Below are 15,008 nucleotides of genomic sequence, written 5' to 3'. Positions count from 1 at the left end.
CGCAGCCCCACGGCGCCAGCCGTCGCCCGCCTCGCCGAGCCGCCGCCTCGCCAGACTCGCGCTGCCATTGTCGTATCCGAGCCGTCGTCGTTGGCTTTTTTCGGTTTAGGTAAAAACCGATCGGTCTTTTTAAAACCCTAGATTAGTTTTTTCTTTTTAGATTGGTTCGCTTTTCTCGGTTTAGTTTGTTTGCGAATATTCGTTCATTTGTTTTAACTAACTTTTTCGTTTTTTGCACTCTGTTAGTGGACGTTCGTCCGATAGATTTTTCTTTTATTTTGTTTTTCTGCTAGGGTCCTTTCCGCGATTACTTTTATTGCAGATTAGCCCTTGATCTTCAAACCCTCGCAACTTTTTAACCGTTCGTCCAAATCCAGTGCAACCAATGCCAAAATCTTCATCTTGAGCCCTTCCTTCTGTTTAATCAACTTGAACATGGTTTTGACAAATTAAAATTTGGTTTCAAGCAGATTTGTGTTTGAAGTTCTTTTGACCATAGTTTCAGTTCTGTAGCTCCGTTTTGACTGATTGTTTTTGCAAATCGAATCTCTTCAGTTCAACTTTCATATTGGATCTTCTTATTTGAGTTTTACCCTTGCATATATGCTTGAGTGATTATGCATGCTATTGTTTGTTTGCGATAGAATTCCCGGAGTGCGACACGTGCTACTACGAGTATCTAGGGTTTGTAGATCGTCAGCAAGGCAAGTAACACATTGATCATAGTCTTTTCATACCCAATTTTTATGCATTAGTTACATCCTAAAACACTGCATGATTAGGATGTGAATAACTTGTGGGTATTGGGAAGTAGTTGATGAGGTAGAACTTATTACCTGTTTTATTATCAAACCCTTGGGAGTTACTTCTATGTCATGCTTATATTGCCATGCTATGCTCGTAGACATGGATTGGATTTGAGTGTATCCATGACAGATGTGAGATTATTATTTAAAGTTTAACTTAAGGTGGCTACTTAAATACACATCTGGGTGGATTGGTTGTGGGCACCTGGAGAATCCTGTGTTGTCCTAGGATATTCCGGAGTACCCGTGTGATCATACTATGGTTCGCCACCCAGGCTCAAAGGGATCATAAGATTATTCATGCTAGAAACTTCCGTGTGCAGCCACAAGCTATTATGGGCTCTAGCATAGTTCAGTATGTTGCATGACCTCTTCCAGTGGTAGGCTAGCAGATGTAGGGGTTGTAGGTTGGTACTGTCTACCCAGGGTTAGAGTTAATGCTTCTAAAAGACTGTGTTTCGGTCATCCGTTTCTCAAACACCTTGTAGTGCAAGCAATCCAACAGAGGAGATCGAGTCTTGTGGGGAAAGTGCGCAAACCTTTGCAAAGTGTACACACTAATCATGTTTAGCCGTGTCCCCGGTTATGGACATCTTGAGTATCTAGTTCTTGGATTATCATGTTGATCTCATCACTCTAAATTAATTTGTTGGGTTATTAATACTGATTAATTGGGATTGAGTTGGAGGAACCTTCTCAATGTTTAACAACTACCATAATAGTTAAACAAAACGTATTACTTTGTTGTAGGAAAAAATTGGCTTTTCACAAAACATTATAACCGTAGAGCCTCCACCATTCTCATATGCATGTAGTGATAGCTTTTACTTGTTCATTGCTCTATTGTGTTATATTGCCAGCATATTCCATGTGTTGACCCATTTCGGGCTGCAACATATCATGTTGCAGAAGTTTCAGACGAAGAGTAAGGTGCGCTAGGTCGTTTGTCGTGCACTCTCCTATGTCGTTGGAGTTGATGGACTCACTTTATCTTCCAAGCCTGCCGCTGTTATCTATTTTAGATGGCCTTAAGCCAAATTTATTGTAATAATTTCTCTTTTGACACACTCGATGTAATAAGTGTGTGATTGAACTCTGTTATAAATCCTTCAAGTACTATGTGTGTCAGCATTACCGATCCAGGGATGACAATTAAGCACAGAGATTCGACCGTTTGAGGTTGGATCGCTACATAGTCATAAAGAACTCACATACTTATTGCAAAAATCTATTAGTCATAAAAACAAAGTACTACACACATGCTCCTAGGGGGATAGATTGGTAGGAAAAGACCATCGCTCGTCCCCGACCGCCACTCATAAGGAAGACAATCAATAAATAAATTATGCTCCAACTTCGTTACATGATGGCTCACCATACGTGCATGATACGTGAATCACAAACTTTAACACAAGTATTTCTACAATCCACAATTACTCACTAGCATGACTCTAATATCACCATCTTTATATCTCAAAACAATCATAAGGAATCAAACTTTTCATAGTATTCAATGCACTTTATATGAAAGTTTTTATTATATCCCTCTTGGATGCCCATCATATTAGGACAAAATTCATAACCAAAGCAAATTACCACACTGTTTAGAGAGACTCTCAAAATAATATAGGTGAAGCATGAGAGTTCATTAATTTCTACAAAATAAAGCCACTACAATGCTCTAAAAAGATATAAGTGAAGCAGTACAACAAAATTGCCTAGCTCAAAAGATATAAGTGAAGCTCATAGAGTATTCTAATAAATCACGACTCATGCGTGTCCCTCTCAAAAGGTGTGTACAACAAAGATGGTTGTGGCAAACTAAAAAGTAAAGACTTATATCATACAAGACGCTCCAAGCAAAACACATATCATGTGGTGAATAAAAATATAGCCCCTAGTGAATTTACCGATAGACGAAGACAAAAGAGGGGATGCCATCTGGGGCATCCCAAAGCTTAGCCCCTTGGTTGTCCTTGAATATTACCTTGGGGTTCCTTGGTCATCGCCAAGCTTAGGCTCTCGCCACTTCTTATTCCATAGTCCATCAAATTTTTACCCAAAACTTGAAAACTTCACAACACAAAACTTAAAAGAAAATCACATCAGATCAAATCCTATAAGAAAATAAAATCACCACTTTTGGTAATGTTTTGAACTCATTCTTTATTTATATTGGTGTAATATATACTATATTCCAACTTCTCCATGGTTCATACCCCCCGATACTACCCATAGATTCATCAAAATAAGCAAGCAACACATAGAAAACAGAATTTGTCAAAAACAGAATAGTGTGTAGCAATCTGTAAACTTGGAATACTTCTGTGACAAGTATTGGTTCTGTTTTTCAATAAATAATTCATTGTGGGTTTTGCATATTATTAGCACAATCTACACTAACAGAATTTATAATAACATCATTGTAATCATGCTTTTGATTCAAAGAACTATCAAGTACGGGTTCAATAGCAATAATCTCATGGTTAACATAAGGAACTATAGCAAATTCATCTCCATAAATATTGGCATCATGGCCATAACAATAGCAAGCATCATGTTCATCAAGAGATATTTTAATCAAATCATCGAAATCATTGTTATCTATAGACTCATGCATATCATTATTTTCTTCCAAAGTAATGGTCATTCTCTCAATAAATTCTTTGACATAGACATTATGGGCATAGTTTTCATAAGTATATCAAAATTTTCATATTTGTAGAGAGTAATATCATACTTTTCAATCAAAGAAGCAACTTCGTAAGCACCCTTAAAAGCAACAAATTCTTCAATTTGTTCGATATCATAGTAACTGAAAAAAAACTTTTCATAAGAAGATAAGATTTCATTATCATTAAAGTCACATAGGTAGGGAAGGTGTTTTTTTAGGGTTCTTAGAACAACAAGTAAAATAAAAAAAGTTCACAAAGGTTCCAAGCATAACATAGCAAACAATTTATTTGATTCCATAAAAGACTCCCTTTTCAGACAAACAGTGAAACACAAAATGAGCATGCTCATCTAAAGATTTTCCCTCAACTAAACTAGTTGGGGTTTCAGCACGAGCACATATGGATCGAAGATGATCCATGTAGAAAACTTTAAGTGGATCCATATCAATAGATTTTTAGCAAGCAAAGATGCAAGCAAATAGAAGGCACATGGTAACACGAGAAAACATAGCAAACTAGCAAAAAGGCATACGGAAAGAAGGCAACTAAAAGGGCAAATGTTTTTGTGTTTTTCTGAAAATGTTTTAGAAGTGGGGGAGAGGAAAACAAGAGGCAAATGACAAATAATGTAATGCAAGAGGTGAGAGTTTATGATGGGTACTTGGTAGGCTTGACGTAGATCTCCCCGGCAACGGCGCTAGAAATTCTTCCTGCTACTTGTTGAGCTTGCGTTGGTTTTTCCCTTGAAGAGGAAAGGGTGATGCAGCACAGTAGAGATAAGTATTTCCCTCAGTTAAGAACCAAGGTATTGGTAACCCACAATTATAGGGGATCGTTTGTAGCCTTTTTTTATAAATAAGAGTGTGAAACCCAATGAGGAGCTAAAGGTAGGACAAATATTCCCTCAAGTTCAATCGACCACCGATACAACTCTACGCACACTTGATGTTTGCTTTACCTAAAACAAGTATGAAACTATTTTGCAAGAAAAAAGCTACGAGTACTTTGCGAGAATAAAACTATGAATAAATTGCAAGGTAATAAAAGTGGATAGTTTTTTGTCAATAAGAAAGTCATTTGTCCCTAGGCAATCGATAACAAGTACTGGTAATCATTCTTGTAATTTTATATGAGGGAGAGGCATGAGCTAACATACTTTCTCTACTTGGATCATATGCACTTATGATTGGACCCCTAGCAAGCATCCGCAACTACTAAAGATCATTAAGGTCATGAAACCGAACCATAGCATTAAGTCTAAAGTCCTCTTTACTCCCATACGCCATAACCCACTTATCCGCGTTTAGGCTGCTGTCACCCCTGCAACACTGACAATAAGCAAACCATGGACATATTGCAACATCCTACAGTGGGGATCCCTCCGTTTGCGCAACATGGAGGGCACCGTAGGACAACACCATAAATAAAATATACAGCCATACCAACCAAGATCATGATTAACCGATAGGACAAAATGGATCTACTCAAACATTATAGGATAACCATAGATCATTGGGAAATAATATATGTAGTTGAGCACCGTGTTTAAGTCTATATTACAGCGAGGAGAAGAGGTGTTACACCGCTGCATAGAGGGGAGAAAGTTTGTGTTGACGGTAGCAAGATTGTTGATGTAGATCGCCGTCAAGGTCCTTGCCCCGGCGGCACTCCGGCGTCACTAGGAGATAGGGGGAGAGAGCCCCCCTCCTTCTTCTTCCTTGGCCTCCCCCCCTAGATGGGAGGAGAGCTCCCCCTCTGGTACATGGCCTCCATGGCGGCGGAGGGGTGGGAGCCCCTCTAAGATTGGATCTCCCTCTCCGTTCTCTTCTATTTCATGTTCCGCAGATCTGGACGAAAACCATTTCTTATATTCAGGGAGATCCGTAACTCCGATTGCGCTGAGATTTTAACACAGTTTTTTCTCGGATATAAGCTTCCTTGCACCCGAAGTAGAGATCCAACCGACGTACGAGGTGAGCATAAGACACCTGGCGCGCCCTGGTGTATCTTGGGGCCTATGGGCCCCCGTTTACGTTGATTCCACCTCCCAAGATTCACAAATATTACAAAATAATTCTCTATAAATTTTTGTTGCATTTGGACTTCGTTTGATATGGATTTTTTGTGAACCAAAAAACATGCAACAAACAGGAACTGGCACTAGGCACTGGATCAATATCTCAGTCCAAATAAATCATATAAAATGTTGCCAAAAGTGTATAAAAGTTGTATAATATTGGAATGAAACAATCAAAAATTATAGATACGACGGAGACGTATCAGGTATCAATCCAGTAGGAGAAATGTGCAAGTTCCCAATAGATGCGCCTGCACAAACAATCAAACACTTGCACCCAATGTGATAAAGGGGTTGTCAATCCATTCATGGTCACTTGCAAAGGTGAGATCTGATAGAGATACATAAAACTAAACAAAAGATAAAATATTTTTGGGTTTTTTGGTTTATAGATCTGAAAATAAAAGATTGAAAAATAGTAGACCAGAAACAAATATGATGTAAAATGGACCCGTGGGCCATAGGTTTCACTAGAGGCTTCTCTCATGAAGGCAAATAATAAAATGGGTGAACAAATTACCGTCGAGCAATTGATAGAAAAGCGCAAAGTTATGACGATATCCAAGGCAATGATTACGCAATATAGTCGTCACGTCTATGTCAAGTAGACCAACTCCTGCCTGCATCTACTACTATTACTCCACACATCGACCACTATCCAACATGCATCTAGCGTATTAAGTTCATGAAGAACGGAGTAACGCCCTAAGTAAGATGTCATGATGTAGAGGAATAAACTCAAGTTATATGATGAAAACCCCATATTTTTATCCTCGATGGCAACAATTCAATACGTGTCTCGCTACCCCTACTTTGTCACTGGGTGAAATCACGCAAGATTGAAACCCAAGCTAAGCACCTCTCCCATTGCAAGAAAAACCAATCTAGTTGGCAAAACCAAACCGATAATTTGAAGAGAAATACAAAGATATCAAATCATGCATATAGGAGTTCAGAGAAGATTCAAATTATATTCATAGATAAGCTGATCATAAATCCGCAATTCATCGGTTCTTGACAAACACACCGCAAAAGAAGATTACATTGGATAGATCTCCAAGAACATCGAGGAGAACATGGTATTGAGAGTCAAAGAGAGAGAAGAAGCCATGTAGCTACAAGCTATGGACCCGTAGCTCTGTAGTAAACTACTCATGCTTCATCGGAAGGGCAATAGAGTTGATGTAGATGCCCTCCGTCATCGAATCCCCCTCTGGTAGGATCCCAGAAAAGGCCCCAAGATGGGATCTCGTAGGAATAGAAGGTTGCGGCGGTGGAGAAGTGTTTTCGTGGATGCCTCTGGTGGTTCTGGAATATATGTGAATATATAAGAGGAAGAGCTAGGTCAGGAGAGTCCCGAGGGGGTCACAAGAGGTAGGGGCGCCCCTCCTAGGGTGTGCCCTCCACCCTTGCCGCCGCCTCGTGGCTCTTATGTCTTGGACTCCAAGTCCCCTAAGTGCCTTCTGGTCCAAGAAAAATCATTGTGAAGTTTTGTTTCGTTTGGACTCCGTTTAGTATTCCTTTTCTGCGAAGCTCAAAATCAAGGAAAAAACAGAAACTGGCACTGGGCTCTAGGTTAATAGGTTAGTCCAAAAATTAATATAAAATAGCATATTAATGCATATAAAACATCCAAAACAGATAATATAATAGCATGGAACAATAAAAAATTATAGATACGTTGGAGACGTATCAATGTGCTACTTTCCAATTTGAGAGAAGGTACAATTACCTCATGAAGTTCTATTTTCCGTCCACTCACTTCTTTCGAGAGAAACTCCTCTTGAAATGACCCATTCTTGGCAACAAAGATCTTGTCTATGGATCTGTGGTAGAAGGTGTACCCAATAGTTTCCTTAGGGTATCCTATAAAGACGCACTTCTCTGATTTGGGTTCGAGCTTATCAGGCTGAAGCCTTTTGACATAAGTGTCGCATCCCCAAACTTTAAGAAAGCACAACTTAGGTTTCTTGCCAAACCATAGTTCATACGGTGTTGTCTCTGCGGATTTAGATGGTTCCCTATTTAACATGAATGCGGTTGTCTCTAATGCATACACTGGTGCGCATCGGTGCTATAAAAACGGTTTTAACCCCTTTCCGCGACGGCATTTGGAACCGTCTCCAAGTGAGTGTGTGCGATAGGGGGGTCCTTCCGACACGACCCAAAAATCGTCGGGGATAGGCCCTCCTGGGACACAGGCTGTGACCATGTGCGACCAGGCAAGGCATCGAAACCCAATCATTTTCGTAGGTATGTACATCCCACAAGGTAATCCGAGAAAAACATCTCCGTAGGTATGTACATCCCACACAGCGAATCCCAGAGAAACATATCCGTTCGTATGTATATCACACACAGTCAATCCAAGGAATATGTTTCCGTTCTTATGTACATCCCACACAGTCAATCAAGGGAAAACGTTTCTGTTCATACGTACATCCCACACAGTTTTATGTGTAGGCTCGTGTGTGAAAGGTGTAACTATCACACACGGTCTGCCTTGGTTAACTGTTTGCTTTTATCTACTATATCACACACTATTTGATGAAGAAAACTATGCGACATTGGGCTATCCATCGCAAGCGCTTTTACTGCTAGAACCGTTTGCAAAGGTCCATGACACATTTAGCAAGTTTATTAGTTTACAATTAATAATTCCAGTATTATGCAAATTCACATTTCATATCAAACAGCTGTTTGCCAATTTCATATCAGGCACATAAATATATTATAACATCACAGTACGATAGCTACATGAAAACAACACAGTACAACATATAGCTAGTTCAACTTCATAAGAACAATATATTCATTTCCCTAATCGAGATCATCCAGGCTTGTCTTATCCACTTCTGATTTCAGTTCAGTAAGAACCTGTTTGCACGGGTCAACTGGGAAAGTGCCTACTCCTTCGCCAACACCATCTTAGCAAAGTTTGATTTAAAAAAATCTGAGCTCATTCTCCACCTTCAACTTTTTATCCCGCATCTTCAAATATTCTTAAGCATTGACAATAGTTTCTCTAAGCCTACGTCTGTTCTCTTCAGCATACATGCTGCAGAGCTTTGCTAGGCACATCTCCAAAGACTGTGGCCACTCTTGATCAACCCACTCCAAGTAAGAACACTTCCATTCATCCTATAATATTTAAAACTAGATCAGTAACAATTGTAGGGGAAATGGGATTATAGCAATATAGAAAATCACCAATGCTTATTTTGAAAAACTGAAGAAACATGTTAATTGTGACATATCTTCTCAAAAAGATCAATGTGCAAATGAATTAATTGCTACTGAGACAACAACCAAATTCTGTAACATCAGAAGCTATAATTAACTACAACGACGCTACAAGTTCTTACTCATGTACAATAAATAACAAACTAAACATTTTATGAGGAAGGTAAATAACTGCAACAACATAGCGATAGTGTTTGGATGACAGCAAATTGATACTAACAGGTGTGTACATGCACAAATTTAGTAACATAGAACTAATAGCACTAAGGCCATCCACTATGTATGCCAAAACTGGAGTAAAGACAACTGTTGCTACATCTCGCACCAGTGCCCTGAAGTGGCTAGCCGATGCAGCAGAAAAAAAATTAGGGACCCGGACTCCGGAGCATGTAGTTGCTCCGATGCCCAGTTCCTTCGTGCCATAAAGATTTAGTATTTTACTGCTTGGCTGCTCGGATGTGTGGACCAAATTGGCTGCACAAACTGCTGAAGCAGTGCCAAATAATTTTCTAATGGCACCGCTGATGAGATGGCAACTGTCGGTGTCAAAACCGGCGGATCTCGGGTAGGGGGTCCCGAACTGTGCGTCTAGGCGGATGGTAACAGGAGACAAGGGACACGATGTTTTTACCCAGGTTCGGGCCCTCTCAATGGAGGTAAAACACTACTCCTGCTTGATTAATATTGATGATATGGGTAGTACAAGAGTAGATCTACCACGAGATCGGAGTGGCTAAACCCTAGAAGCTAGCCTATGGTATGATTGTTGTTCGTCCTATGAACTAAAACTCTCCGGTTTATATAGACACCGGAGAGGGCTAGGGTTACATAGAGTCGGTTACAATGGGAGGAGATCTTCATATCGTATCGCCAAGCTTGCCTTCCACGCCAAGGAAAGTCCCATCCGGACACGGGACGGAGTCTTCAATCTTGTATCTTCATAGTCCGGGAGTCCGGCCAAAGGTCTTAGTCCGGCCATCCGGACACCCCCTTATCCAGGACTCCCTTAGTAGCCCCTGAACCAGGCTTCAATGACGACGAGTCCGGCGCGCAAGTTGTCTTCGGCATTGCAAGGCGGGTTCCTCCTGCGAATATTCCATAGAAGATGTTGAACACCAGGGTAGTGTCTGGCTCTGCAAAATAAGTTCCACATTCCATCGTAGAGAGAATAATGTTTGTATCAATCGGATCTGCTGACGTATTCCATGGCATGACATCATGCCACAGCCAGGCTTTTATTCATTTTATTATTCCACCTCAGCGCGTTTAGCGAGGCGGTTTCCTTGGCATGTCTTGTCAAAGCAGAGATCGTGTCCCCTTATTCCGGGATTCTCATCAATACGGCTGTGGGTAACCCAACCGTGACTTAGGTATGACTCCCTAATTGAAAGCGAGTCTCAAACGGTTACGGGGAGGGCTCTTGGTATTCACCTCCTTTATAAAGGAACCAAGGCCCGACTCCCTTGCTCTTCAACCAATCAAATCCGCCCCTCGCTTCGAGTTCCAACACCCAAATCTCTAGTTTTAGGCGCTTCGGACCTTCGAAGATGTCCGGCTCCGACCCTCAAGGCCGGTCGATGCCTTCCTCCATTACGGAAGAAGATGTGCGAAATCTTAGAGATGCCAGGTATCTAAGTGGCGAAATCTCGCATAGACCGCCTACTCAAGGGCAAGCTGTTCCCGCTCCCCAGCCTGGTGAAAGCGTGGTGTTCGCATCTCACTTCCTTCGGGGACTAGGCTTCCCGATCGATCCCTTTGTGAGGGGGCTTATGTTTTACTACAGGCTAGAGTTCCACGACCTAGCTCCGGAGTCCATCCTCCAGATCTCATCATTTATTGTCGTGTGCGAAGCCTTCCTCCATATCACCCCTCACTTCGAATTGTGGCTAAAAACTTTCAAAGTGGAACTGAAAATGATCGAGGGGCAGCATGCTGAGTGTGGAGGGGCTATAATAAGCAAGATGGACGACGCTCCATGGCCCGAAGGCTCTTTTCAAGAGGAGCTCGGTTTATGGCAACGGGACTGGTTTTACATCACAGCCCCTAGGGGCACCACATGGGTGGCACCGCCTACTTTTTGCTCGAGTCCCCCACCACGGCTGGTGTCATGGGTTAGTGAACGACTTATCTGGGGGCCGCCAAAAGACGTGCCCATGCTGCAGGGCTGTATTCAAGATCTCCTAGAAAGAGATATCAATCTGACCGTGGTGGCGCAAGTCATGGTGATTTGCCGCACACTGCCCTGCAAACGTCGACCTCTCCGCCTGTGGGAGTTCAATCCTGAGGGACCATGGGTCCTACAACATTTCATGGGAATGGCACCCATAGAGATGTACAAATTGTTCTTCGGATCACAAGCAAGGTGTCCGGATTTGTCCGAGGACGCAGGTCTGAGCTGCAACCGCCCGGATGCTAAAGTAAGTAGCCCCGTATTTGAACACACCATCCATATTTTTATCAAATCTACTCTTTAGCAGAGTTGCCCTTTGAACAGGAGTGGATAGCAAAGGCAAAGCTTATCAGGTGTCCAGCCCCCCTGCCCGAGACCGTGTCGAATCCCATGGTAACCAGGATGCTGGAGGCCGCGCCGTTGGCGGAAGGCGAAGGGGGGAACCAAGGAGCTACCGCCTCCACGAAGGAGGCCGTTAGGAAGGGAAGAATCAGAAATTCTCCCGACCAGGGGAAGAAAAGGACTGCCTCTGAAGACCTAGAGGTGATAACCTCAAAATGGGGAAAGAAATCTTCGTCAGAGGGTTCGGCACCGGAGAACGCCCCAGCCGAATCGCCCCCTAAAGGGGACCCGCTCTCCCCCGAGGTGTAAGTGAAAGGAGGGGTTCCATAATGAATCACATTCATGTTTTATTCCTGAGGAAAATAACTGAAACATTGTCTTGCAGTTCGGATCTCAACCCTTCTCAGCAGAGCTCATCTTCAGGGGATCTTCGTCCAGAGATGATAGAGAGCGAAACGCCTCCCCTTGTTCCACCGTCTCACGAGGCTGGCGACCCCGAGGTATCATCCCGAAGGGTTTTTTCAAGTCCGGACCCTGGGAAGGGTCGTCAGGCTAGTCCGGCACCCTCTTGCGCGCCGACGGAGGGGCTGAAGGATCTGCTTACTAGGGCGTCCATCTCAGTAGAACACCGTATGTTGATGGATATGATGATTGGAAGGATTTCATCCACGGAAAGCGGATTGTACGAGGCTGCCAGGAGTTTACTAACAGGCTTTGAGGTATGTAAAAAGGTGTACCTTTTGGTAGAGCCGCATATTAAATGTGCCCTATATGAATAGTAGCCCCTGAGACTCTGTATGTCATCACGAGTGACGGCGCACAGAGGATCATAACCCCAGGTGTAATGTGCCGCCTATTCCATGAAGGTGGCGAGGCGTTCGGTGGCTAGCCGGACTGATGAATCTGCCGAACTAAAGCGGCAACTTGACGTAGCAGATGCCAACATCGCGCTTGTACATAAGCAGCTAGACAAGGCTCAAAGTATGTTCAAAAGACACCCAGTAATAGGAGCTTGATGCTCGGGCCTTATATATGCTTCATGTAGATGGTGCTGCTGCCTTGGAGAACCTTCGGGCGGAGCTTGCTCGAGCAAAGGAGCAAGCAAGGAAGAGTGATGCGGCTGCCGTTAAAGCGGCTGAAGAGCTAAAAGCCAAACAGGCTGCTCACTGCCAGAGCAAGAAGGAAATGGCCGAGATGGCCATAAAATTTAAGGATGCTACTGACCGCTCTAGATTGCTTGAGCAAGAAGATAGGGCGGCTCAGAAGGATCTTGAAAAGATCACTGCCTAAGCCGAGGATACTCGCTCTGCCATGAGAGCGATGAAGGAGGAGCTGCGTCAGGCCGGAGATATCACGGCTGGAAAGCCTTATATGCTGCGGATGAAGTTCGGATACCCCAAGTATGCTCTGTTAGACCGGTGTAACGCCCGGATACAACTTTCCATATTCGTAACTCCGACTCTTGCCTTTTCCGGAGATGCTATATGATATTTCTTTCGTGGTTGGGTTTTTGTCTGTTGTTTTGCATTTTGTTCTTGTTATGCATCTCATCTCATAGCATCATGCGCATTGCATCGGCATCGTTTTCGTAGAACTTGCATCCGTTTGTGTTCCGCCGGTTCTCTCCGTTGTCCGTTCTGAGCCCGACCACACTCGCACGCGCCCGCGGCACCTCCGAAATATTATTTTATATGTGGCATAAAAATGTTCTCGGAATGGGTTGCAACTTGTCATGCGGTCTTATTATAGTGTAGACAGGCCGCCTGCCAAGTTTCGTCGCATTCGGAGTTCGTTTGACTGCCCAACCGTTAAATATATAACCGCGATATAGTCGGTCTAGCGTCAGACGTTTTTGGTATTCGGAAACTGCTGCCGGGCCTCTCTCCCTCTTCTCCCCTGCAGCCCATGGTCTCTACACAGCCCACCTGCAGCCACCTAGCCCCCCCTCTGTCCGGAGTGCACGATCACGATCCGAGGGTCCGGAAACCCCCTCCAAACCCTCCTAATCCTCTAACCCTAACCCCCTACCTATTTAAGCCCCTCCTCTTTCCTTTTTGGGCATCCCAGCCGTTTCCCTACCTCCCAGCCGCAGCCACCCCTCTCCTCCTCGTTTTCGGTGCCTCCTCTCACCTCGAGGGTCGCGCCGCCGCCTCCCCCTCCAGATCCGGCGCGCCCCAGCCTCCCTCCGCCACCTGGCAAGCCGCCAGTGGTCAGCCGCCGCCTACGCCGTCCTCCACAGCCACTCCCAAGCCTCCACGTGCCTTCCCCGCGCCTCCAACCGCCGCGGCCCGCGAAGCCCACGGGGAGTCCGCCCCGGGCCGCGATCGGGCCCGACCCCGTGCGCCCTGGCCCCCTCGCCCGCTTGCCCGCTCCCTCGCTCGATCCCCTCGCCGCCGCATCGTCCCTGCGCTCCGGCCACGAGGGGCCTCGCCGGAGCAGGAACACCCGACCCCGCCACCTCGCAGCCTCGTCGCCGGCGAGCAACCAGGTCACCGCCTCCCTCTCTCTCCCGTCTCTCCCTCTGGTATCTCTCTCTCTCTTAGATCTCTCTCCCCTTGCAGCAACCCCACCGCCGCCGCCAGGAACCTCGTCGCCGGCCTCCTCGTCCTCAAGTCTCGCCGGATCCGGGGTCCCCGGGCCCGGATCTCCCCGTTCCCGCCGGAACCGCCCTGCGCCGCCCCGTCCTTGCCTGCTTGCTGCCGGCGCCATCTGCGCCGCCACTCTGCCTCGTCCCTGCTCAGGAACGAGGAGCTCGTCGCCTCGCCCGCTCGTGCACGCGTGTGCGCGTGGGCCTCAAGCCGGCTCAGCCCAGCTCCCTCCAGCACGCCCCGGCCCGGTCCACCTCCTCTGCCTGCCCAAGCCTCTCCACCGACCTGGGCCATGGCCCATGATGAGAACTGCAGCCCCTCCAGATTCGGCCCGATAGTGTTTTTTTCTCGTTCTGCGAATTTAGCTAATTTCCAGAGATTAATGTTTTACAGAAAACCCCCTAGACCTCATGCATGTAATAACTAATTAACTGTGCATCGGATTAAAATAATTTATATATGTAAAATGCTCAGGAAATTGTGTAGTTTAATAATATGCCACTTTCATCTATGTTAAAAATGTTTAAAATGCTGTCTGTGTTTATTTTGCATAATGCCATGTTAAAATGCTTTAATTCATAACTAAATAACCATAGCTCCATTTTAAATAAACTTTATATGTAAATGGGGTGGAAAAATGCCTAGTTTAACATGGTGCACTTTATTTTCCTGTTTAACAATGATAAAATATGGTTTAGGGCAGAACAGTACCGAATTCATAAATATCCATATGAGGTTTTTCCAGAATTGTTGTTTGTTGTTCCGGTCTCACTTAAACTTGCCTAGATAGGTAGATTAATTATGTTTCACCTCTTGTCATGTCTAACAACATTTAATATTGTTGTGTATCTAAACGAGAGAGAACTAAATATGTCAATGTGGTGTTTCGTCAATATGCAACTCGTTGCATATTGATCTCCACTTAACTTGTAGTATTGTTTGTTGCACCTTGCCATGCCATGCCTCATTAAACCGGACATGCATCATACTTGTTTGCGCATCATGCCATGTTTATGATTGAGCGTTTACCATGTTGTTTATTTCTTTCCTGTGAAGCTTCTTAGTTCCGATAATGTTGCGATTGTGAGGATTCGTTCGACTACTCCC

General features: G+C 44.3%; 1 protein-coding gene across 1 annotated transcript in view; it reads left to right on the top strand.

Annotated features, from left to right (window-relative positions):
• LOC123067391 (formin-like protein 14) overlaps window positions 1-14,346 on the top strand; it is a 23,028-nt gene extending 8,682 nt beyond the window's left edge. Inside the window, exons 2-3 of the mRNA XM_044490204.1 lie at window positions 13,381-13,801; window positions 13,875-14,346. Coding sequence (XP_044346139.1) covers window positions 13,381-13,801; window positions 13,875-14,204 — 751 coding nt within the window. The 3' untranslated portion in view covers window positions 14,205-14,346. The remainder of the gene's footprint in view (window positions 1-13,380; window positions 13,802-13,874) is intronic.
• Window positions 14,347-15,008: the final 662 nt, after the last annotated feature.

Source organism: Triticum aestivum, chromosome 3B, assembly GCF_018294505.1.
Source record: "Triticum aestivum cultivar Chinese Spring chromosome 3B, IWGSC CS RefSeq v2.1, whole genome shotgun sequence".
NCBI classification, from domain to species: Eukaryota; Viridiplantae; Streptophyta; class Magnoliopsida; order Poales; family Poaceae; genus Triticum; species Triticum aestivum.
This window is presented reverse-complemented; position numbering and strand designations above follow the sequence as displayed.